The following is a 25,387-nucleotide window of genomic DNA, read 5'->3' as shown; positions in this document are numbered from 1 at the left end:
GTGCTATGCAGACAATACTCAGCTCATGTTCAGGCCACCCTCGGCCTCCTCCACTCCTTCCCTCATCTCTGACTGTCTGCCTGCCATCCAGGAGTGGTGTGCCACCAATGACCTCTGCCTTAATGCCAGTAAGACTGAGATTCTACTTATCGGCACACCCGCTCCCTCCTTCCCTGCAGCTCTCTGACCAGCCTCTCTTGGCCCTCTTCCCGCTCCCACCTGCAAGGCTAAAAACCTTGGGGTCATCTTCGACTCCACACTCTCCTTCTCTCCTCACATCTCTGACGTCTCTAAGGAGTCACACTACCAGCTGCACCTCCTCAGAGGTATTCTTCCTTTCCTCTCCTTCACCCAGAAGCTCACTGTCTCGAGAGCCCTGGTTCTCTCTAGGATGGACTATTGTAACAGCCTCTATCTAAAGCTGCCTGCCTCTACTCTCCACCCTCTGCAACTTATCCAGAACAGGACTGCGAGACTTGTCCTTGGCCTCTATCCCAGGGATCGTATCTCACCAGGACTGACATCTCTGCACTGGCTCCCAGTGGCTGCGAGGATTAAGTTCAAAACCCTCTGCATTGTCCACAAGGCCTTGTGGGGCCAGGGGCCGAAATACCTTCAACTCTCTCTTCCTAAAAATCTTCCTTCTCGAGCTCTTCGCTCATCCGTCTCCAACTCCCTCAGGGTCAGTCGCTGCTCCAAGCAACAAGTTGGTGGTAGATCCATCTCTTCGGCAGGGGCCTCCCTCTGGAAAAGCCTTCCTGCCTCCATGAAACTTGAGGAGAACCATCTCCGGTTCCGGAAGCACCTCAAAACCTTCCTCTTTGCTTCTGCTTTCTCTCCCCCTCTCCCCTGTTGAATTTCCTGACAGAAACTGCACTGGTTACCTGGCCACCCTTCTGATCTCGGGCCCAGGCCCGCCAGTTGCCCACCAGCACTGCCTCCCTGGCAACCCCTGCACCTGTGGACTGTTTTCTGTATCCTTACAGTCCCCCTACCAGCACTTATGTTCTGCACTTAACATACACTTAACATACACTTGCCACTAGCTGGCCGCTTTTATTTATCTTATTTATTATACTATCCCTTGTACTGCACTTTCCCCTCTCCCTTCCCCCACGCACTTTTCCCTTTCCCCCTTCCCATGCACTTGCGCGATCTGAATGACACCTGGCCTAGTAGGATCATTGTCTGTCTTCCCTCTGTTCCCCCTACCATGCCGCTTCACGCATTGAACCACTTGTGTATGGCCATATCATATCAATGCCATATCATATCAAATGGCAATTTGACCCGTATGAGGTTAGAGGCTCTCCAGAGTGCTTGTGAAGCCAGGGAGTTAGACTTTGAGGATAAGTCTAGGGCTGAGCTGATAGCTACCCTGGTGGACTACTAGACTGGTTGTGATGCTCTTGATGAAGAGGGGATAGAACCACTGAGGACCCTGTCCCTGGGGTTATTATTGAATCTGTTTCTGGGAGTGTCACCTCTCCTGCTGCCTGTATTCCAAAACCCAGCAATTTTTCTTCAGGTAATCCCTTGGAACTTGAATTATTTTGAATATAAAAGGTTGGAAACTGAAGCTGAACTAAAGAAGGAAGAGTTGGCACAGCAAGTGATACTCAAAGATAGGGATCTTGAACTTAGAAACAAGGACACTGAATGTCAGAGAATCCAGCTAGAAAACGCAAGAGTGGAGACTTCAGCCAAACCAGTTGAGAGTGTCAGGTCCCCTGCCACCAAGTGTATGAAAGATTTGGTTGGTGTATGTGTGGAGGGTTCTGGTATCCTCCAATGGATTGAAGTGTTTGAAATGGCTTCTGGAATCCATGATGTTGATAAAAGAGATTGGGCTAAGTGTTTGTTACATAGAGTTCCTCAGACTCGTTATGACTGTTTTCTGAAACTGAGTGTGGAAGAAAGTGGTCAGTATGAGTGCATGAAATCTGCTTTGATTGCCAGGTTTGGGAAGACACCTACCCAATACCGTAAAAGGTTCAGGGAATATAAAAAGAGAGAAACTGTGTCTTGGGTTGACTGGGTGAGTGCTGCGCATATGAACATGATGGGGTGGATTGATAGATACAAGGTGAAAACCTTTTTTGAATTGTCACACCTTTTGTTTTTTGAGCATTTTTCAGAAAGCCTGTTCACCAGAGCTGCCTCAGTATGTTGCTGACCATAACATTTTGGATCCCTTTAAGCTGGCCAGGCTGGCAAGTGGGTCTCTCACCGGGTGTCCCCTAAGGAACCCAGTGGGAAGGACAAGGAAAAAGAGGAAGGAGCCCAGTCCCCCAAGCATCCACAGTCGAGTAAACCTAAACCTTCCTCTCCTAAGAACCAAAGATCTAGTGGTGATAGGTCTTGGGGTGGGAGCAAGAGTAGTGGTTCTCCTGCTGTAAAGTAGGCTCCCAGTGGACCCAGTACCGTACCTGACAATCCTGGCACTTGTTGGGATGTTTGCCTCTGAGCCATAAGAAGGGTTACCACAAGTGTAAAGGTAAGGCACTTGGAGTCCAGGCTTTCAGCCTGACCTACCCTTGCTTCAAGCCTGAGGTGGAGGCCACTGTCCTACCTTCCTCTACAGGAATCACATTTGGTGCTCCGGCAGAGATTTCCCTAGCGTCCCTTGCTGCCTAGGGCCAGTACGCAGAAGTACTGGCTACTATCCCACAGAATACCCGCAGATTTTTGAGACGTGTCCTCATGAATGGCCAGCCTTCTACTGGTTTGAGAGACACTGGGGCAAGTATGACAGTGGTGGACAGGACCCTGCTCATGCCAGAAGACTATGTAGGTGCTCCTCTGAGAACTACCAGGTTAGCTGGTGGGCCTTCCTTATAATCTCTTGTAGCCCTAGTCACCATCACAATTGCGGACAAGACAGCAAAGCTTCCCGTCCTGGTTCAGGACAATGTGCCTGCCCGCATTTTGTTGGGTAATGATTTAGTTGGGTTGGGGTTGATCCCTTATGGACTACCCCTGACTGCTGCTGCAGTCACTAGATCGCAGATCACACCGGGTCTGACTGGTAGTCGGGTATCCAAGGCGAGAAGGAAGAGCAAGAGGACTGCCTCTGTGAAAGGGGCTCCTTCTCTTCCTGCTGTTTCAGCAGCACCCACTGGGATTCAGGCTCCGGACAGGCTGGGTCCAGTGGTAACCTAAGACTCAACTCTTGAAGGAGAAGAGCCAGAAGACCCTCCTGCCAGAGAGGTACTCAACCCAGAGGATCACCCTGACCTTCAATTCTTGCTGGCTGAAGGGAGGCCCTCTTGGGGAAACTTCTGTAAGGGTCAGAGACAGTGCCACTCTCTCGAGGGTCTAAGGGAACAGGCCCAGGCCCACAGTGAAGTGCCTAGGTTGTTCAAGCTTTATTGGGAGGGTGAGCTCCTTTGTAGTGAGCCCACTAAGCTTCCTGTTGCAGTTAGCGCATGAGGTGCCCTTAGCTGGTCATCTTGGGACCAAGAAGACTAAGCAAAGGCTCTCGGTACATTTCTACTGGCCCCGGATGGGAGTAGAAGTGGATCTCACTGCAGGACCTGTCCAACTTGTCAGTTGTAAGGCAAGACTAAAGGCGGTGCCATTGCCCCACTTCAGCCTTTGCCAGTGGTTGGCACACCATTTGAGAGGGTTGGCATTGACATTATCCTCCCCTTATACCCTCCCACATCAGGTGGACACCGGTTCATCCTGGTCGATCATGCTACCAGGTACCCTGAGGCAATACCCCTTTGGACCATTACTGCCAGGGTGGTTTCCAGGCCTCTCCTGGCCATTTTTACCCGACTTGGATTCCCCAAAGAGGTCGTCTCCGACAGAGGATCCAACTTCATGTCTAGTTACATGGAAGCGTGGGGTAACATAAGTTCTCCACAACCTACCATCCCCAGACCAATGGTCTGGTGGTGAGGATTAATAAAACTCTGAAAGGGCACGCTGGGTGCTTAGAGCCCCTAAGGAGGTAATGGGATATCCTCCTACCATGCCTGTTGTTCGCCTATAGAGCAGTGCCTCAAGAGGGTGTTGGTTTCAGCCGCTTTGAGCTTCTCTTTGTACATCCTGTGAGGGGCCCCCTTTGCCTTAATCAGAGAAGGTTTAGAAGCCAGCCCTCCGGGTCCTGCCAAGCAAGTGGGGGACTATGTGTTAGGCCTCAGACGGAGGATGACACAGATGATGGGTCAGGCAACAGCGAATCTCAAGGCCAGCCAGGAATTGAATAAGTACTGGCATGACCTTAAAGCCTCGCAAGTGGATTGGACTCCGGGACAGGAAATCCTTGTGATGGAGCCTACCAAGCCTAGAGCTTTGGCAGACAAGTGGACTGGACCCTTCAGGATCATCTCCAAGATGGGCGAAGTCAATTATCTGGTTGACATGGGAGCCTCTGGGGTAGCCCCTCAGGCATTCCATGTCAACAGGCTCAAGCCTTTCCACCGGCGAGCAGAAGTCTCATGTCTCTTGCTAGCTTCAGGGCAAGAAGAGGATGAGAGTGCTGCATAGCAACCCTCAGGATGGCTCAGTGGAGGGAGTGCATCTCTCTCAAGATCTGACACCAGAGCAGCAGAGGGCCTGCAGGGCTTTGTTCCGGCAGTATGCCCATCTGTTCTCACTGACTTCACCATGTGGTGCAGGCATAAAATTGACACTGGTGACAGTGTACTTGTCAAAAGCAGATACTATTAGATGTCGGATAGCGTGAAGAACCACATTAAGGCTTGGGTCGCCAAGATGTTGGATCTGGGTGTAATTGAACCCTCAACCAGTCCCTGGTCCAGTTCAGTGGTCCTTGTCCCCAAGGCAAGTTCCAGGCAGGTACCAAGGATTGGAGGTTCTGTGTGGACTACCGAGGAGTCAATGTCGTCACCAAAACCGACACGCACCAATTGCCCAGGGCTCATGAGCTCGTGGACGCCATAGATGCTGCCAAATTTGTAAGCGCCTTTGACCTTACCGTAGGCTATTGGCAAATAGCTCTGACGGACCAGGCCAAGGAAAGAACTGCGTTCTCAACACCTGAGGGGCTCTACCAGTTTAGAGTTATGACTTTTGGGTTGAAGAATGCACCTTCCAAAGGTTGGTCAATCATGCGCTCAGTGGTCTGTAGGCCTTTTGTGTGGCCTATTTAGACGACATTGCCGTCTACAGTTCCACCTGGGAAGAGCATTTAATTGCATAGGTGTTGCAGGCCTTGAAAACGGCTAACCTCACTATCAAGGCCACTAAGTGCCAGATAGCTGAAGGGAAAGTCACTTACCTTTGTCATGAGGTAGGAGGTCGAATCCAACCTATCCCCAGTAAGGTACAGTATGTACATGACTGGGAGACTCCCACTGCGCAAACCCAGGTGAGAGCTTTTTTGGGCCTCACTGGGTATTACCGGAACTTCATGGGTGACTATGGCACCATAGCTGCCCCTCTGACAGCTCTGACTTCACCCAAACAACAGAGGAAGGTTAATTGGACAGAAGACTGTCAGAGGGCATTTGTTGGCTTGAAGGAAAGTCTGTGTAGGGCACCTGTGTTGTGTGCGACTGATTACAGCAAACCCTTTATTGTTCAAACTGATGCCTGTGACACCGGAATTGGAGCGGTCTTGTCCCAGTTAGATGACAAAGGGAGGGAACATCCTATCATATTCATCAGTAGACAACTCAAAGATAGAGAAAGGTGCGTTATTGTTGAAAAGGAATGTTTCCGTATAGATTGGAGCCTTAGGTGTCTTAGGCCCTTCCTTAGTGTGGTCTATCTTCAAGGTCCAAACAAACCATAAGCCCTTAAAATGGCTTATGCAGATGAAGGGTGAAAACCCTAAATTGCTCAGGTAGGCATTAGCCTGTAAGGGCAAGACTTCACTATTGAGCATAGACACGGGAAGAGTCATGATAATGCAGATGGCCTTTCCAGAAGGTATGTTGACCGTCTGGATGAGAGTCTCAATCTCGTGGGAGATTAGACCACCATAACCTCAGTCTGGGGGCAGGGGGAGACTGATGCTGGAAATGTATTGGAGGGACAGGGCCTCCATGTCCTTGTCCTGTACTTCCTTTTCATGTGTGTTCTGTGTTGTTTTCTGCACAGGAGTCCATGTGGGACTCCTGGCAGTGCAAACCTTCCTCTTTTTGGTTGTGGTGAACAGAGACCCTTGGGATACCCTTATGGCACCCATGGGTGGAGGGTAATAACCCTGTACCCCTAGTGTATGTTTTTGGGCACCTGTATATGGCCCACAGAACAGGGTATGGGCTGGTGGCAGCTCCATGCTGAATTTGACAGGAATGATATGATATATGGTGTGGTATTTATAACGCGCTTAATAGCCAGAGGTTTCTTAGCGCGGACCCGGAAATCGAACCTGTGTTGCTCCGTGTCGTCTTGTTTCCAAGGCGAGCACGCTGCCCCTGACATAGCCTCCCAAACTGAGTATCCTCCATTTTGGGATACTGAGGCCCTGCCATAGGAATCAGTGGATTCCTGATAGAAGGCAAGATGGCCCCTGTGGCCTCTTGGTTTCTACTACCCGTTACCATGTTTTCCCAAAGTCCTGGGAAGCCCTGACTCTGTCCCTTCCCCTGACTGGCTGTCGGGTGGAAGAACCACATATGGTATTGTGGGGAAGTCCAGGCCAGACTGGCTGGAGCCTTCCCAGTGACTGTATGTTGTGGGCACACCCTTGGTGTGGCACTTGGGTGAATGGAGTGTGCGACCAATATGCATTCCATGTTGTGGCTGTCTGGTTTCTGTGTGTGTGACACAATGAATGAGACTGCCCTGCCTGAAACTGACATGAATGTAGTGTGGTGTGCTGAAAGGCCGGATGCTTGCCCCAATGCACATTCCTTGTTATGGGTGTCTGGGTGGTGGAAGTAAATAGCCTGAATGCCTGTAAGCCTGATTGGCTGCCTGCCTGCATGAATGCCCTTCTGTCTGATTGGATGACTGAGCTTGGCTCAGCAGAGTGAATGAGGGTCAGATGTGTATATCTGGGGACGTCTCACTTCCCAATTTGTTCAGAAGCTGAATTAGAAACTTGAAGCTGCATATCTTTGAAGCCCAGTTGGAAGAAGAAGAATTGCTGCTGCTATCCTTCGACCCAATCTAAAAGCTGTCGAGTCTGTCAAGTACTGATCCGAGAGAGGACCTGGCTAGGAGACCTATCCCCGAGCTACGAGGAATATCATGCAGAAGCTCATCTTCATCGAGGTACCTTGGAAGCCAGTCACGAAGGCTGTCGACCGGAGAAAGGGTTTACTGAGAATCTCGAAGTAAAGCACCCGGACATTGAGGCCATCGAAGTCCATTGCAGTCAGCAGGGGTTCGGAGGATTTCTGTGACCGCTGGAAGCCTGTCGCAACATGTTGCCCAGAAGTGAGGACAGCTTGACACCATGCTGCTCGATGACCGGAGCAGCAACGCTCCACCTTTTGCCTAATAACATTTTGAACAAAGGGCTCCTTTGCCATCATCGTCGACCAATTTGTCCCGCCGGAAAGGTGGGGTCATCGACGACAGAGTAGAATCCGCTGGTGGGTTTCCCACCACCCGAAGTCCACAAAGACGCCAACAAGTGAAGATCCAAAATCCAGCCGTGGTCGAGTCCCGATCGTCGACGCTGACACCCGCTGCCAGGCCTATGTTCTTTACCGACTCTTGTTTGTGGCACCAAACACTTTGCATCGAGGTGCACCGCACGCCTCATCTTCCCAGGACGTCCTTGAACGATCGCCGACGAGCACCGCGAAAATCGAAGCTGCAGTCTTGACGCCAGTGTTCACATTTCTTCAAGGGATCTCTACACCCTTTGGCTCCTGCTTTAAAGGGAGTTCACTCTTGAGGGATCCGTTGACGAACCATCAAAGAAATTCTGGTACATTGGGGTAGTGGAACATTTTTGACCAGGAAACAAGACTATTTTAACATTAATGGACTGGGCTTGTTAATGTACTTTATTACAGGTTGCACAGGTGGGGGGGATCTTCACTCAGAACTGTGTCTTATTAGCAAGAGAACCATTCTGCCTTTGTTTAAACTAACTTGCCTTCCTTACTATGATTTATGCGGTTACCCATTACTGTTTGATTGTTATGCCATTAGAACTGTCTGCAGTTCATGCATTTTATGGAGTCAATAGCTAAGTGTGGTACCACATAGATATTGTATAGATTTGCCATATTAGATTTGCCAAAGTACAAAGTGTGTTATTAATTGATGTATATATCTTGAACCTTATTTTTATATAAAGAACTGTGTTAGCACATAACAGTGTGTGGACATTCCTTTGGGAGGGTCAACAATAGAGAACCTTGGCTGAGGTGCTCTGTGCGTCTACTCTGCCATATAGAGGGCAGGAGTACAGATAAGCCCCCCCCACGTCATGACATGCTCACAATAAAAGAAGTCTCACGCCGGCACATAAATTCAGTCTGGCAGTGGACTCCATGAATCGTGTGATCACTGATTTACTACTGTCTTAAGTCTCTGTGAGCATGGCACCCCTGCTGCCCAGGTGATCATTCCAGCAACCATCCAGCCGTGTCCTCACGGAAACGGATATGGGTTGTTTGACCGAAGTCAAACATTTCACAGCGGAATGGATCGTAATTGATTTTGCTGCAACTCTGTTTGACCTTCAGTCAAACAACCCTAATCCCCAGCCCCCGAAGCAGCCCTATGTTAATCCTCCCTCCCCTACTTACCCATTACCTGGCCACCGGTACTCCTTACATTGCCCTACAGCGTCAGTTCTGTTCCTCAAACGTGGGCCATAGCTGATGCTGCAGGTCCCTTTTTTTCTGAGCCCCCTGCTTCCCATGTTAAGGAAGCAGAGGACACCCTTCCAACCCCCAAAGCCTAATATACCGAACATTAGGGAGCGGGGGACACCACTGCAGCCTCTGTTCCTCATGTTCAGTATATTAGACTGCAAACAAACGGTTCTACCCAAGTTCGAACAAAACGTCGATACGGACAGTTTTATTTGAACAAATTAGGCATCACCGCGGCAACATCATCCCCCGCCATGTGCCCACAGCAACCATTGGGCAAGTTTGTGTGCCCACGGACTCCACCACCCTTCACCCCCAATTGTGTGCCCGTTTGGCCGAGCCTAGAAATGGGCCTAGTGCCTAGAAGTGATTCTGGGCCACACTAGCGACTACTCTGAAAGCCTCACTCCTGATATCACCTCTTGTGTAATAACAGAGGCCTTTCATATGTGACGTCCCATGTTCCCCTAGGAGTATTAATGGTTTGTTATATGATGTCACTGCATATGCAAATAGGGGGCCCCATCTCTTACTCTTTTACAGCTTGGGGAAGATCTGTGTTGATGAAGGTGCGCAGAAGAGAAAGATGGGGGTATATATTATTTCCATGGACATCCTCCCCACCTGCACCCCACGGTCCCCAGGCAGGGACGCCTGTGGCGGAGGCTCTATTGGGGCAACTATTGGACTTTCATATGCTGTCAGCAGGAGGGCAAAGTCATTGAGCTAATTGGGCTCCAGCACCCCCCCGAAATGTGATCTGAGGAGTGGTGCTTCCGCTCTGCGCCTTTACGGGTTCAAAGAATCAGGAACATAGTCCTGGGCGCATTTTGTTTCTTCCAAGGCAAATCTACAATCTGCTCGGATGATCAAGCACTGCCTGTTCCCCCTGAGGCAGACCTGCCTGCAGCCTGTGCCGTAATGAACTCGACCACATGTTTCTTTTTTCAGCAGCAGAGACTTTCTTATGCATGGTGATGAATTTCCAACTGAAAGACCACCAAACACCTTGCAAATTTGTGACAGTTAAAGCGAGCAACACAATAAAACACCCTTGGAAATATTTGTTCATACCCAACATATCTAATAGCTTGACATGCTAAAAGGTAAAGTTTGTTTTAATGTCCTTAGGTGAATGTTAAACCATACATAACATCACGATGGAGGTTTGTGACAAATCTCCAAACCTACTGTCACGCTCACCTGGTCTCCACAGGGGCGTAGCACGTAATCGTATGACCAATATCTGTACTGGCACAAGTTTTGATGGTATGTTGGCATCCTCTCCCTTTTAATCTCCCAGGAAGCATTAGCCTGCAATGGCGAAATAAGATGTTAGCTATAAGTGGGTTGGATTGGTCCCACTACTTGCCACCACCTGATGCCCGACTCCTCTCCTCCTCACATTTGAGTTTAATGAGGCTGGCTCTCCATCCTGCTTAACCTTCAGCAGGGGCGCGGTAGGCACAGTCTTTTTCTGGGCGCAGTTACCTCACTGTTCCAGAGTGCTGTTACTGTTCGTTTCGGAATGCTGGGATTATCGGGTGAGTATCTACCTCAATAGCAGCTTGGTATAGATGCTCAAAGTCTTATTGTCCCAATGTTTAAATGTATTTGTTTTCTCTTGCAGATGCAGTTTTGGTGTAGAAATCAAGTAGAAGATTCGACTCTCCCAGGCTGATACAAAGTTGCCTCCAGGTGAGTATAACGCGGATGAAAGGCTCTGAGTGACTGGAATAAATGTTCGTTCAGTACTGAGCGCGGCTAACCTGCTGTTCTTTTCCTGTTCCCTTTTGCAGGCGTGGCGCGGTCCCAAGATGAAGAATGGACTGGTTGCATACAGGCGAGAAGCAGGTGAAAGCGGCTGGAAAGGCGCTGAGTGGCTGAATAAATGTTCATTCAGTATTGTGCGCGGCTAACTTGCTGTTTCTTTTTCTGTTCCCTTTTGCAGGTGCGGCGCGGTCCCAAGATGAAGAATGGAAGAACCGCTCCAATGAAATCAGGAGGAACGTGGAAGCCCGTGTGAGTATCAGCACCTGCGTGGACGTCCTTTCAACAGGGGCGGCAATCAGGAAACCAGCTGGAGATGCGACCAATGGACCGGATTGCAGGTAAGTGTTTGGTCGCTGAAGTAACATCTGTTTTTCTCTTTTTATATTTCCAGGCTCCGATGGATGGAAGCACTGACGGACGTGGCTGTAGAAGCTTGAGGACAGAGCAGACACAGTGAGCGTTACGCTGTAGGAGTGCAGAATAACGCGAAGTGTGTTCTGCATGCAGGGTGTGGTTTACATAGCCTTGTAAGTAGTTCCAGGTAAAGTAGTCCCTTTGCCACACCCTGTCTTCCCAAGAAAATAGTCCCTCTGCCCCTCCCTGGATTTTACCAAGGCTCAGTCTCACTAGGCAGGATAAATAGTTCCCTGAGTTCAGCCCATTTTATGAGCCTGGCGCCAACGGCGCCGGGACTGAGTCCATGAGGCTCTGGGGTGTTTCCTTGGGGCCTGATGAGCTCTTCTGGGTGGTGGGGACTGGGATGGGCCCAACAGCTCCAGGGGAGCTTGCACCATGACACCTACGTGAGTTTATTATACAGCCACTTTTACTGTGTGTCTTAAAGCGCAGAAAATAAAGTGAGTAATTAGATATTTTGCCTTTTGCTTCTTATAGTTTTTCATTGAGGATGTGGGAAATAAAGTACCCTGATATTATTTTGCCTCAACATGCTATAAAGATGTGCATGTTGTCATGATGCTTTACTATGCAATTTGCGTATAAACTCTATAGGACAGTATTATTGAAGGCCTTGACACCCAAAACATAAATATTTGTTCCAAGTAAAGCATGTGGCCGTGCCTTAATTGCATAGTGGGTTAAAATCCCTGCTTTACTGTTTAGCGTAACTGTGTGCTCCTGGGCAAATAATGTAATCTCACCTTGACTTCAACTGCAAATATTGGAGTGCTTATAAGTGATTACGTTTACAACCTTACAATAGGACAGCTTTAATAAGACACGGGACAAATTGGTGTACCCTGGTGCTCCTCTGCTAGTGGCTCCAATACTGTCACATAGAATTGCATTATTGCTGCACTGGCCCTCCCCCAGTCTCGCATACTTGATTTGACAGGTAGACATAGGGCATCATTACAAGTTAGCCGGTACGGAATAAACAGTGCCAGTAAAACCGTATAGGCACCGTTTCTGGACCGGCTAACTACGCGTTCTGCGGCCGGTGGTGTTACACCCACCAGGTCTGACCTGGCGGGCATAACGCCACTGGCCGCAGACGGACGTGGAAACACCGGAACCATTACTGCATTGTGCCAGTGTTTCCACGGACCCCATTCCAGTGGAGTCCTCTGGGACTCCACAGGAATGGGGAGTAACGGAATGCCGGTGTTTAATGCCCCGGCAATTCCAGCTATTCCGGAGCCGGTAATTCATTCCAAGTCTGGCGGCAACCTGCCGGTTTTTCCAGCTCGGTTACCGCCGGACTTGGAATGAGGCCTATAGTATCACCAGCCAGTCGGTGCACCACAGTTTCTAGTATAGTAGGCTGTCGTTGAACTGTTAGGCAGAATTATATGCAGTACCCTTTGGGAATACCACACACAATTAAGACTACAAGTGACAGTACAAATTCACCTTTGGTACAAGCCTGTACTACACAGTTAAGTGGTAGCGATGGCTGAGCAGCCAGACTTATCTCAAGAGCAAGTGAGCAGTATCAATAGTTACACAAAGGACAGCAATTACTATGATTCAAACAAAGACTGACTCAAGGTTTCTGAGTAAAAGAATATACATTTATTTACACATCAGTTATAAAACATTTCACTAAAGTAAAGCAGTTGAAAAATCATGTTACTAATGAGGGAGTCCTGGCTTGCAGTTTGGGCAAACTGGTTGGTCCCACCAGCTCAGGGGAAGAAGATTCCTTGAGGATCTTCTCTGTCTTTAAGTCTGACGATTCGGACCTGCAGCAGGGCTTCACCGGGCGGTTCAGTCGTTGTAGGGGTCCTCTTCTGTCAGATCCTCGTTGGTTCTTTCGTTCCAGTGGCGATTCTACCTTTCCAGTCCCAGAGACCTGCTTTTTATGCAGTTTTCCCCCATTCACACAGCCTGGCTGTCAATCACACAGCAGGGTGGCTGTCCTGGCAGGACAGTCACCTAGCCAATCAAACAGGAGTGCAACTTGGGTTACCAAGGGAACCCATGGCAGGGGTCCTAAAACCCCTCCCTCACCCCTCCTGCCTACCCAGACTTTCAGGAGCCTTAAGGAGGGCTTCTGTGTAGAAGCCCACGAAAGGACGGCGAACAAAGGGACCAAACCTGGTTTGGCGCGCAGAGAAAAACACGAGAAAGACATTTTCAAAAAGAAATGGTGACTAAACCCAGCCGGAACCACATAAAAACGTATATGGTCTAGTGGGTTTAAGTCTGAGGCTACCAAGATCGCCTAAAACAATACCAAGGCTATTTAAGATAACCACGGTAGAAAAATTAGGGTAATTACCACTACCACCAGTCAAGTCTTGATGAAAAGGGAGCGAAACAGTGCTCTAACAGAAACAGACAAAAAGGGATAAGTACTAACCCTTTCCAGTACTCCATGTAAGATGGTTTGTACTGGGTCTGTGGATTAAAAGAGACTAATAAAGTCAATGGCAACTTTACATGTTCTGGGAGACAGTAGTGAGTCCCACAAAATGGAGTCTGAGTTGGGAAGTCTAAAAGACAACCCTGTGTCACTGCACTGAAGGTGCACACAGTAAAAAGATGATGCCTGTGGAGTAGGTGAGGCTCCACAGTCTATTAACACAATACATGTTATACGCACACAGCAAAACACATGTAAGAGTAGGAAAAAAGGCTCACACTCTTACCAGGTGGAAAAAATAAATCCTAGAAATCCGGCAAAGCTGAGGGACTCAGTAGGTAAGGGAAATTAGCCATTCTGGAGAATTCTCCCTAACATGAACCAACATTACATTTCCTCCCCTGTTGTTCCCAGCTGTCCAGTGTACTGCCCTATACTCTGCTATGTCCTGTTATGCTATGATATTGAGTCTTTCATTGCAGACCATCTGCCATTTTCACACTTTCTAGGAGCTTCAGGATCTATCTGCAAGAAATAGGGTAGGGGACTAATGCAGTAGCAGAGGAATCAGGCCATGATTGCTTTGTTACAACATTGATGTTTGAGAACTTAAATGATATGGCTCTGTACCGTGAACGTTTTAGATATTTTGTCAGCTGTGTGGAGCAGTGACGGCACGCACTGAAGACACTGGGAGGGACCGGCCCTACATGACAGTAGGACGCCCCGGTTACCTGTCAGTGGGTCGCCAGCTTTGCGGGGCTTTTATCCTCGACCTCAAACCCCGCGTGACTCGACGCACCGCGTCACACCACGTCTGCGCACGCGCCACAGTCACCGGGACGAGTAACGCTGCTTCGCGCAGCAGTCTCTGGGCGTGATGCGTCAGGACGCACCACCTGCTCCCATTGGTGCAGCGAGCGCGCCTTCCTATTGGCTCTCGCTCCGGGAGCCGGTATAGTAGTAGCCTCCACAGCGTCCCTGCTTCACGCAGCAGTCTCTGAGCGCGATGCGTCAGGACGCACCGCCTGCTCCCATTGGTGCAGCGAGCGAGCCTTCCTATTGGCTCTCGCTCCGGGTGCCGGTATAGTAGTATCCTCCACAGCGTCCCTGCTTCACACAGCAGTCACTGGGCGTGATGCGTCAGGGCGGCAGGACGCTCCGCCTGCTCCCATTGGTGCAGCGAGCGAGCCTTCCGATTGGCTCTCGCTCCGGGAGCCGGTATAGTAGTATCCTCCACAGCGTCCCTGCTTAACGCAGCAGTCTCTGGGCGTGATGCGTCAGGACGCACCGCCTGCTCCCATTGGTGCAACGAGCGAGCATTCCTATTGGCTCTCGCAGCGGGATCCGGCATGGAAGCCTCCATTGCTTCCCTTCAGCACCACGAGTGAGTGCGGAGTCTGCGGACAGAAGTAGCTTCGCTTCGTTCGTGATGTATTTCTCATCTCTAAGTCCCACGTTATTGCACATGCGTATTTCATGGAAGACAACTAAGAGGATGCTCTTATTTCCATACGAAAGCGTCTTTTTTAATGGATGAAAAAGCATTTATACGCAGTATGTTTTCATTTATTTCATGTGCATTTTTCGAGACCTATTTTATTGATTAAAGAAGTTATAATGTCTCTAATGTCCCTTGTTTGGCGTTCTTTAAACTGGGGGACGGATGTAGTTTATGATCTGATTACTTACCGGTAATCTTCATTACTCCTAGTCCTACTCTTCCTCGTCGCAGTACTTACTTCATGAGGCCCCTGCCTCCGACACAGGACCTTCTTCTATTTCGTTAAATTCCTATAACTCCTCCCCCACATCCACGTCACTCAGTTTCATATTACCAAGCCAGAGCATGGGACCTTCCCCGCAGGGAGGGTGAGGAGGGTCGTCAGTACTGTGACAAAGAAGAGTAGGACTAGGAGTAATGAAGATTACCGGTAAGTAATCAGAACATTACCTCCACGTCCACTCTTCCTCGTCCCAGTACTTACTTCATGAGGTATACCAAAGCAGCAAAGGGGAAAAGGACCCAATGAGACACAGAGCTAAAGACAGTGCAGCAAACACACCCACAATAACTCTTAATTCATATCCCCACAGATAAAACTCTAACCACGAAGGAACCAACCCCCCCGAGTGGGAGAAACTCAACCCATAGCGGTTGATGAAAATCCCTAGACCAGCCAAGGCGGCAGCCATACAAATCTCTTGCAGAGAAAACCCTCCTTTCATCGACCCAGGAAGCCGCCAAACCCCTGGCGGACCGCCCCTGATCGTGCGCAGGCACAGGCAAGCCAAAAGCCACATAGGCCCTGGAGATCACAACCCGGAACCATTGGAAAATGGAAACCACAGATGTGTTATGCCCAACCCCAGCCGGACCACAAGCAATCAGAAGACTATCAGATTGGTGAAAAAAAGCAAACCTAGCCAAATACTCCAACACGTCCCACCGGACATAAAGTTAAGCCAAGCCACCTCCTCATGCATTCTTGGATCATGAAAGAAGTCAGGGAGAACCAGATCCTGAGAGGTGTGAAAACCGAGATACAACTCAAGGGAGGAACTTCAGACCACACCTCAGCAGCACCGAGTCTGGCAGCACCCTCAGGAAAGGAGGGTCACATAAGAGAGCCCCAATCTCCCCAAGCCTATGGGCAGAAGCGAGGGCAATAAGAAAAGCAGATTTCAGTGTAAGATGTTTGATATCAATCTCGGAAAAGGGCTCAAAAGGAGGCCCTTGAAGGAACCGTAATACAAGAGGGGGATCCCAAGGGGGAAGCCCTTTATCAGCACAAGGATGGGAAGAAGAAAAAGCCTGGAGCAACTTCCCCACCAACACCTCCCCATCCAAGTGACCATCAGAGTCCCCCAAAATCAATTTCATGGAGGCCCACTGAGAGTGAAGCCTGGGAATAAAAACTGCCAGGCCCCTGTCAAAAGCCCTTCTGGAGAAATTGAAGGATAGCAGAGGCCAGAACGCAGGGGAGGAATCCCAGACTGCCCATACCAGTCTCGGAAATGGCCCCAATGCCTGCCGAACACCTTCAGAGTGGAGGGTCTAAGAGCATCCATTATGTACTCAACTACAGGATCTGAGAACCCCTGAGATATCAACCTAGACAGAGCAATAGCCACACTGCCCATTGCATCCAGTGGAATTCCAACCGCAGATCCCCTTGAAGGGGACACAGCCACCTCGGAACCAGCCAAGGTTCCTAGGACCGAAGCTCCAACAGAGAGGGGAGTCAACTCCGGCGGGACCAGAACTGAGCTAACAACAACACAGTCACCCTGGACACTCTGATGCGCCAAACCACCCGGGGCAGAAGGGGAATAGGCGGGAAGGCATAAAGGAAAACCCCAAGGCCACTGTACAGAGAGGGCGTCCATCCCCCAATCCCCCCGGCCTGAAACCGAGAGCAGAAGAGGGGAACTTCTGCTGAGGCCGGGGATGCAAACAGGTCTATAACCGGGGACCCTAATCCGACACAGGTCACCGCAAAGACCTGGGCCAACAGGACCAGTTCCGCCAAGGAGTGAAAACCGGCGTCTGAGAAGATCCGCTTGAACATTGTCCACCCTTCTGATACGTGAGGCCACCAGAGACACCAGATGAGATTTCTCCCAGGTGCCTATCAGTGCTGCCAGAGCATTCAAGGAGCGGCCGGAACCCCTTTTGCAGTTGACATATGCCAAGGCCGTCGTATTGTCCGATTGGATCACAAAAGCCGACCGTCCAGTACACCAGAGCTTGGACAATGGCACAACTCTTGCCAATTGGATGATCGCCGGCTCTCCCCAGATCCCACAACCCTTGAGCTGAGAGGACCCCCAATGTAGACCCTTTCTGCCGGTGTCAGTAGTAAGAGAGGCCACAGGAGGATGGACCATGCACACCTCAGCATGTAGACCTGAAGCCCCCCGCCACCATAGAAGGGAGACTCGCAGCGCTTGGGACACTGAAAACACAACTACGAAAGCCGAGACGTTGGAAGCCAGTGGAAGAGAGTATAAGACACCAGGGGACGTAACTGAAGACAGGCTCAAGGAACCGGAAAACACGCAAGATGCCACGTGCCCCGTAACTTCAGCAACAGGCGAGCCGAGACACACTGCCTTCTGAGAACCCAGCCCAAACCAGCCAGCAAGCGCCCCCCCCTGCACAACATCCAGAGTACGCTCTCCCCAGACGTCCGGACAAGCAGTGCAGGGTCTTGAGACCCATAAGCAGTTGACACATCCTAGAAGGCATAGGGACCAGGAACACCCGCAAGTAGAAAACTTGACCCTGAACAGGGAAAGGAATGGGCAAGACGGTAACCCACAACAATCGTTCGGAGAGAACTGATCCCATGGCCAACTACTTGGACCGTGAGCTGGGTACCAAAGTCCTAACCATGCAAACCTGGACAGGAGGAGACAGGAACTGCAACTGATACCCCCCTCCGGAAGGAGCCCATTACCCAGGAAGCCGAACCCCACCGGTCCCATACACCTCCAAGAAGATAGAGACGATGAGCCAGGGAAAACCGCCAGTCACGGCACTTGCACCAGAGGAAAATCACAGGACATTGAAGCATGCCTGCGCCACAATATAACAGCATGCTTGTCAGCCCACAAAAGATCCCACTTATCAAAAGGAAGATACAGGACAGCCCAGAAATCCAGCAGACTATGGTCCCCCCCAGCCGACAGAGGTGCCACCAGGCTGGCGTCAAAAGGGCAGAGTACTGTCACAAAGCGGGGCAAAGCAATCCATCCTGGATAGCAGACATGAAAGGCAACCCCCTCACCTGGGGTATTCCTACACTGGAAAAACCCACTGAAGTGACATCCCCCTCCACCGACACCAGGGGCTCTGAGAACCCCTCTAAGCACAGACATGCGCCACCATGTGCCATATCACTTCCCTCAAGTCTGAGAGGAGGCGTGAAAGCAACACGTCGGCACCGGAGGACCTAGGCCCTAAAAGAAGAGACACTGGGAACCCTCTGAATGGCCATTACTTCCATGATGCATTTTCTATAATTCCATGCCGGACAAGGGAAAAGAAAATCATCGCCTTTGACCTTCCCTCATGCAGTTCAGAGGAAGAGGACAGGACAAGGAGTCTGCGTCCATAGCTAGCACAGACCCAAACACACCACTAACTCGACACATTGCTGAGAGGTGGCTTGAGCCCTGTATCCAGTAGCTGGTAGCCCCAAGCTCTAAATCGTTCCAATGCGTTGGTCTAGGAAGGATGAAGGGAGGAGTTAGCACTGTAGAGACTCAAACCCGAAGTGTAGACTATGCTAGGCCGGTACCCTTCCGGCCGCTTGCAGACCCGTTCCAATCTGCACCGTTTTCACAGGCTGCACGCAAAGAATGCAGCCAACATCCGGTGCATCCTGGGCTGCGTGTGTCTGAGGAGCGGGTGGTATGTGAAATGCCTGTGACAGAACAGAGCCCCCGCACTTTCAAAGACTCTCTGCCACTGTCACCCCACGACAAGAAGCAGAGAGGCCTCACAACAAAAAGGGAAGGCTAGGCCATACTGCCAAGTGCTTGCCATTATTTCCAATAAAGATGTGTACACAGAGCACGAGGAAACGGCATGTTGAAGGAGTCAAGATGGCCATACCAGCAGGAGAGGGGAAAAATATCAAGCACAGTCCTCCCCTCTCCTTACCTTCCACCAGAGAATGCAGCTAACATCCGGTGCATCCTGGGCTGTGTGTGTGTGAGGAGCGGGTGGTATGTGACATGCCTGCGACAGAACAGACTCTCTGCCACTGTCACCCCACGACAAGAAGCAGAGAGGCCACACAACAAAAGGGAAGGTTAGCCCATACTGCCAAGTGCATGCCATCATTTCCAATAAAGATGTGTACACAGAGCACGAGAAAAAGGCCTGTTGAATCAAGATGGCCAAAACAGGAGGAGAGGCGAAAAAACATGAAGCCCAGTCCTCCCCTCTCCTTACCTTCCCCGGGCCATGCAGGACCCAGGACACAATGCTCACGCTGCGGTCCGGAGCCCAGCAAAGAACAGAGCGAGCAATCCTGCTCAACTGTGACCCCAAGCACCGCAGGTGGCCCAGGAGCAGCACCGCACCTGAGGGAGCCGAGGGCCCGCCACACAGCCCCCCCAGGGGGCCAGCAATCAGTGTTCCCCGGTGCCCCGCACCGGGAAGAAAAAGTCCAACCTGCCGGAGGCAGGAAAAATTAAACTGAGTGACGTGGATGTGGGGAGGAGTTATAGGAATTTAAAGAAATAGAAGAAGGTCCTGTGTCGGAGGCAGGGGCCTCATGGAGTAAGTACTGGGACGAGGAAGAGTGGACGTGGAGGTAATGGCAAGTGATGTCACAGGAATTTAGCATATTCTAAAGTCTGTGCATTAAGTGGGATTAGAAATCGAGGGTGGCTCTCCTTAGGGTGTGTGGCATACCACACCCCCCAAAAAGAGCCCCCCTCGCCTAAGTTTGGGGAGTGCTGGTAATAGAAGTAAAGCTGGCGCGCACTGGCATTATTACCTTTGATGCGCCCAGCCCATCCTTTTATACAAAAGTAGAGGCTGGGCGCACCAAAGGTGTGATAACAGTGTGCCACAGCTCACACACAGTAGGCAGTCCTTTATTCCAAGGAGCCTGTGGTAGGCAATGCTTTAACCACCGCTCCTTGGATGAAAGGTCACCCTGCTGCTGATGTCTCCGGATTCAGAGGAGGGCTGGACTGCCAGCTCTCTTTTGTTTTCAAGTTGTCATCAAGCAGAATGAAGCCCCTTGGCATCGTGCTGCTTGATGGCTATTTACTCGGAAACAAAAAGAGAGCTGGGCAGTCCAGCCCTCCTCCTGTTTCCAAGTACAGAGACATCAACCAGCCCGTGTAGCCGAAGCGCTGCATGGTTACACAGGCTGCTTGCAGGTATCAGTACTTGCAAAGTGCTGGCAACTACAGGCAGCCCGTGTAACTGATGCGCTTCGGCTGCACAGGTTGCCATGAGGAGGTGTGGCTGGGGCTAGTCGGGGGTGGGCCCCGGCTCAGGAGCCCTTTTGCCGACTGCTTTGTCTTGGTACGGCCCACTTAAAGCCATAGCTCTCAACCATTTGTGTCGCAATAGCGGGTGAAAATACCCGATTTTCATTTTGGCGGGTGAGAGGCCCATTGAAACGAATGGGCGTTGAAGAGGCTTGGCGGGTGAGTCCGCTGTTTACAAGGCGTGTGACACCCACCAAAAACGTGTGAGTTGAGAGCTATGTAAAGCGCTGTCTAAAGTGAAATATGCACCTTTCCTTCAATGTATCCTTCCCAGCAGAAGAAAGATTAAGAAGTCATGTAAGTTGGACAAACGGGGGGACAAACTGGACAGACACCATAAAATAGATGAAGGAGGGGTACATGATAGCAAGAAAGTCATAGTAATATTACTCCCAAATATTTTGGCTGAAGGCAATACTGGAGTCCTCATACAGTCAACACCCTGTGAGACTACAGCAAGAATAAAGAGACAAGGAAGCTGGAATGGAGCAAGAAGAATCCCCCGCAAAGGCGAAGGCTGTGGGGGGCCTTCGAAAGATAAGTAACTTTTGTCATCACTTGGAAATGTTCAAGTTGGTGGAATCGCACTAAGAAAATAATTTCTCCTTTAAAGGAAATGGAACGAGTGGAGTTGTGTATAGACGTAAAATGTGTGATAAGGAACATGAAGAGAGGACTGAAAACCTTACTTTGATAAACTATGGAAAATCCACGTTAAACTGATGAACAGTCCTTGGGAGCAACCCAAGTAGCTTTGGGCCAAAGAAGCCTGAGTGGGAAGTTACTGTTCTGGCAAGTTTTTATGCTGCGATTTTCTAAAACTGGTAAGGCCAGATAAAGGTTAGGTTTCGGACTGAGGACTAGTTTGATTTAGACAATCGACAAGTACTCTTACTTTAGTTTTTAGGCAGGGACATTCCCTCATAGCAATAAGGACAGGTAGGCATTTTCACCTTATTTTAAAATACACACCCTTGAAATGTTAATCTCTAATCCGACTCCTTATTCTGGTTCGCCACAGCTTTCTATATCAGCAAAATGGAAAACAGCCCGTTCGTGTACATCAAAAATGTTATCTGCGAGCTGAAGTCTGCATTACTTCCCTCTTGGATCTGAATAGAAAGCTAATCATTGGTATTTTTAATCAGAAAAGTAATTATTAAAATAATTCATGTCTTTTGAAAGCAAGGACCGCTTGGTGTTTGACCAGTTGCAGATTGTTGATTGAATATATGTCTTATCACCCCGTATCAAATTCACATAGGGTGTCATGTAAACATTTGGAGAAACATTGGTAAAAAACACCTCCAGAAAGATTTTACGCACAGCGATGTTCTGTGTCTTCAATCGTGCAAACAGACCTCTATATTACAATGATCTTTATTTTTATTAAGCTTGCACACTGAATTCCAAAGTTATATAAAAAATTGAATTGCATTGTCTGTTAGAGTTCCCTCTAGAACCTTATGGATTCAGTGGAAGAAACATCATCCACGTTACCTACAAGGGAATACAAGATGGCGTCTTCTGCCAAATGGAGGCCTCCTTATATAAATAAAGCCCCTGTCTCCCACCTACCATCATTGATGTGACTGCACGTTATAAAAGAACAATTATAATTATTACTCAGATCAGACATAACAAATAAAAACCAATGGTGTGCTCCTGTACCAGGATGCAGTTTGTCCTTGAGCAAAGTCCAACAATAGAAACAGATAAAAACCTACCAGTGGAGGCGCCAGTAAGCAATCTTTTCTTAATGTTATTATATAGTGATAGATTAAGGCGGAATGTTCTTATTTTCATTAGCATTTAATTAAGTACATGACCTCTGATAGATATGGTTTAAATTACAAATTGGTCATCTTAACCACTATCAGATTTCCTTTGGAAAAAGCATTTTTTTCACCCACTGTGTTTGAGTAAAGAAACCCTGTAACATTAAGCCAACAACTATTTATCATTTTAGCCAGAAAAGACATTCATTTCTAAATTTGTAGGAGGATCAGAGTGCAGTGATTATTATGAGTTAATTTGCTGTCAGATAATTTGATAATCTCGAGTACTCCAATAACAGTTAGACAGCTTTCAGGATTCTGATGGGAGGAGGCAAGAGTTGAAGAATTTTCTCCAAAAGGGCAAATGCTGAATAGTTCAGTTAGAAGGGAATCTCGACAAGGAATACGTCTCAGGGAAATTGAGAGCAGCATTTACATCCACAGCATAGCTGGACATTCCAGGTTTATGAAATGCCCAGTGCAATGTTTATCCCGGTGGGGAACAAATGCAATCCTATTAACCAGGACTCCAGACAACATGTTGAAGTTGCAATATTTTACTCCAAATTCTGAAGTTGGGAGTATAAAATAAATTTGCAACTAGTAATACATGAAAACTAAAAGATGCATTTTTACCTTACTGTTCCTCTTCAGATCAGTCACAACTGTACAGCTCCTTTCCCTAGCACAGCACTACTGGTACCTCTAATAAGAACATATCCATATAACTATGGCTGAAAGCAGGGGGCAGGCTATGTGCGGCTATGCCCTTTTAATTACTACGACTTGTGTTACTTTTTTCAGTAACATGTCTGTTTTAAGTGTGTAATGGGGCAAGTGTGCTGCATACATGCAGACATGGGATTACAAGTGGCTGTCTTTTAGTAAAGGGTTCTTGGTTTCATCAGCATATGGATATAAAAACATATGTTAAATGTTAAAGGAATTTGTTCTGAGTGAGTTAAGTATGCAGAAAGTTTGAGCTTTTTGGTTAGTGGGTTATATAACATTTAACATGTCAACATTCACCATTCTAAGTGTGGCACATCCATCAAAGTGTGGCACTTGGTAGCCTTCACAATCCTATCTAGATGCAGAACTTACAAAACAAAAGCAAGGCAAATAAGTACCGGTGGGTTTCCAGAAAGCATTTGGGATCCAGATTGTCTGTGGTAATGTGCAGTCTCAGTGAGGGCATTTCAGATAAGAGCTGCACCACTAGATATAAATAAGCCTTCTGGGGTCGATGTAAATGGCACAGGGAGGGCAACAGGAATGGAGGCTTGCATGCAAAAAGGGGTCCACTGGCCTTACTTCTTCTGCATTCAATTCTTCATACATTCACTTCTTCACATTTACCTCTTCATACCTTTACTACTTCTTTCACTTTGCCACACGTTCACGTCATCATTACAGTGAGACCTCCTGTACCTGCCCCTCTTTGTTAACCCTTATTCTTCTACCCAACCCCTCCATGGCCCCCACACCCCCTACTAACCTTACCAAATCTCACCTGTATGTGTTCTCTGGTGTATAGTAAGATTACTCTTCACACTGAATCCTTTCCCACATTCAGTGCACAGATGAGGTTTCTCACCTGTATGTGTTCTCTGGTGCCGAGTAAGATTACTCTTCCTACTGAATCCTTTCCCACATTCAGTGCACAGATGAGGTTTCTCACCTGTATGCGTTTTCTGGTGTATAGTAAGAGTACTCTTCCTACTGAATCCTTTCCCACATTCAGTGCACAGATGAGGTTTCTCACCTGTATGCGTTCTCTGGTGTATAGTAAGAGTACTCTTCATACTGAATCCTTTGCCACATTCAGTGCACAGATGAGGTTTCTCACCTGTATGTGTTCTCTGGTGCAGAATAAGGTTCCCCTTCTGAATGAATCCTTTCCCACATTCAGTGCACAGATGAGGTTTCTCACCTGTATGTGTTCTCTGGTGCAGAATAAGGTTCCCCTTCTGAATGAATCCTTTCCCACATTCAGTGCACAGATGAGGTTTCTCACCTGTATGCGTTCTATGGTGGTAATAAAGACATTTCTTATGAGTGAAGCTTTCCCCACATTCAGTGCACAGGTGAGGTTTCACACCTGTATGTGTTCTCTGGTGGTAAACAAGAGATATCATATGACTGAATCGTTTCCCACATTCAATGCACTGATGTGGTTTCTCACATGTATGTGTTCTCTGGTGTATAGTAAGATTACTCTTCACACTGAATCCTTTCCCACATTCAGTGCACACATGAGGTTTCTCACCTGTATGTGTTCTCTGGTGCCGAATAAGGTGCTCCTTCTGACTGAATCCTTTCCCACATTCAGTGCATAGATGAGGTTTCTCACCTGTATGTGTTCTCTGGTGTATAGTAAGATTACTCTTCTGACTGAATCCTTTCCCACATTGAGTGCACAGATTAGGTTTTCCACCTGTATGTTTTCTCTGGCGCAGAATAAGCTTCCCCTTCTGACTGAATCCTTTCCCACATTGAGTGCACAGATTAGGTTTTCCACCTGTATGTTTTCTCTGGCGCAGAATAAGCTTCCCCTTCTGACTGAATCCTTTCCCACATTCGATGCACAGATGAGGTTTCTCACCTGTATGTGATCTCTGGTGGTGAATAAGACTCGCCTTCTGACTGAATCCTTTCCCACATTCAGTGCACAGATGAGGTTTCTCCCCTGTGTGCATTTTCTGGTGGTGAGTAAAAAGCCCTTTCATGCTGTACCTGTTCTTGAATTTAAGGCTCAAAACAAGCTTCTAATCTGAAGGTCTACTCTAGTGACAAACCAACTTGTTCCAACTGAAGATTTTAGTATCAGTGCATGGAATATTCCATGTGTATTCAGAGGTGATTTACTAAAACTGTTAAATAAACTACCTTTGTATGCAGGGTACAGATAAAATGCCACACATGTTCTATCATGAATAATAGGATAAACAAAAGGCTATTCTTGCAGGTAATAATGCACTGTGTCCGTATGATCATTCTACCATGTGACTGAAAATCTTCAGGTATTCAGTAGGTTTCTCCAATCCCAGTTCTTCGTTACTTTGAAAAGCCAAGTAGCTCCTAGACTTGCATCCTTGTAGAGGTGTAGATAGTGCACATTCTCTCAATGAAGCGTTGCACTGTATTAATCCATCAGATGAATGAATAATAGCTTTGGTGCACTTCTCCAGGGCATAAATCACCTACAGAATTAAAAGGAAATGCACATA

The 25,387-nt window shown here is 48.5% G+C and overlaps 1 protein-coding gene across 2 annotated transcripts in view; it reads right to left on the bottom strand.

The window, feature by feature from the left end:
- The window catches only part of LOC138468394 (zinc finger protein 432-like), a 139,055-nt gene that overhangs the window by 49,397 nt on the left and 64,271 nt on the right, over positions 1-25,387 (bottom strand). The window contains exon 2 of one of the 2 annotated variants that reach the window (XM_069608938.1): positions 25,160-25,360. Coding sequence is in view for 1 of the 2 variants with exons in the window: in XM_069608937.1 (XP_069465038.1) it covers positions 23,657-24,886 (1,230 nt within the window). In the remaining variant the exon portion in view is untranslated. Of the gene's footprint in view, positions 1-21,747; positions 25,361-25,387 lie in introns of those variants that run through there. The other variant, XM_069608937.1, reaches the window with a different exon arrangement.

The sequence above is a fragment of the Ambystoma mexicanum genome, chromosome 4q, assembly GCF_040938575.1.
Source record: "Ambystoma mexicanum isolate Mex_15411 chromosome 4q, UKY_AmexF1_1, whole genome shotgun sequence".
Lineage (NCBI taxonomy): Eukaryota > Metazoa > Chordata > Amphibia > Caudata > Ambystomatidae > Ambystoma > Ambystoma mexicanum.
This window is presented reverse-complemented; position numbering and strand designations above follow the sequence as displayed.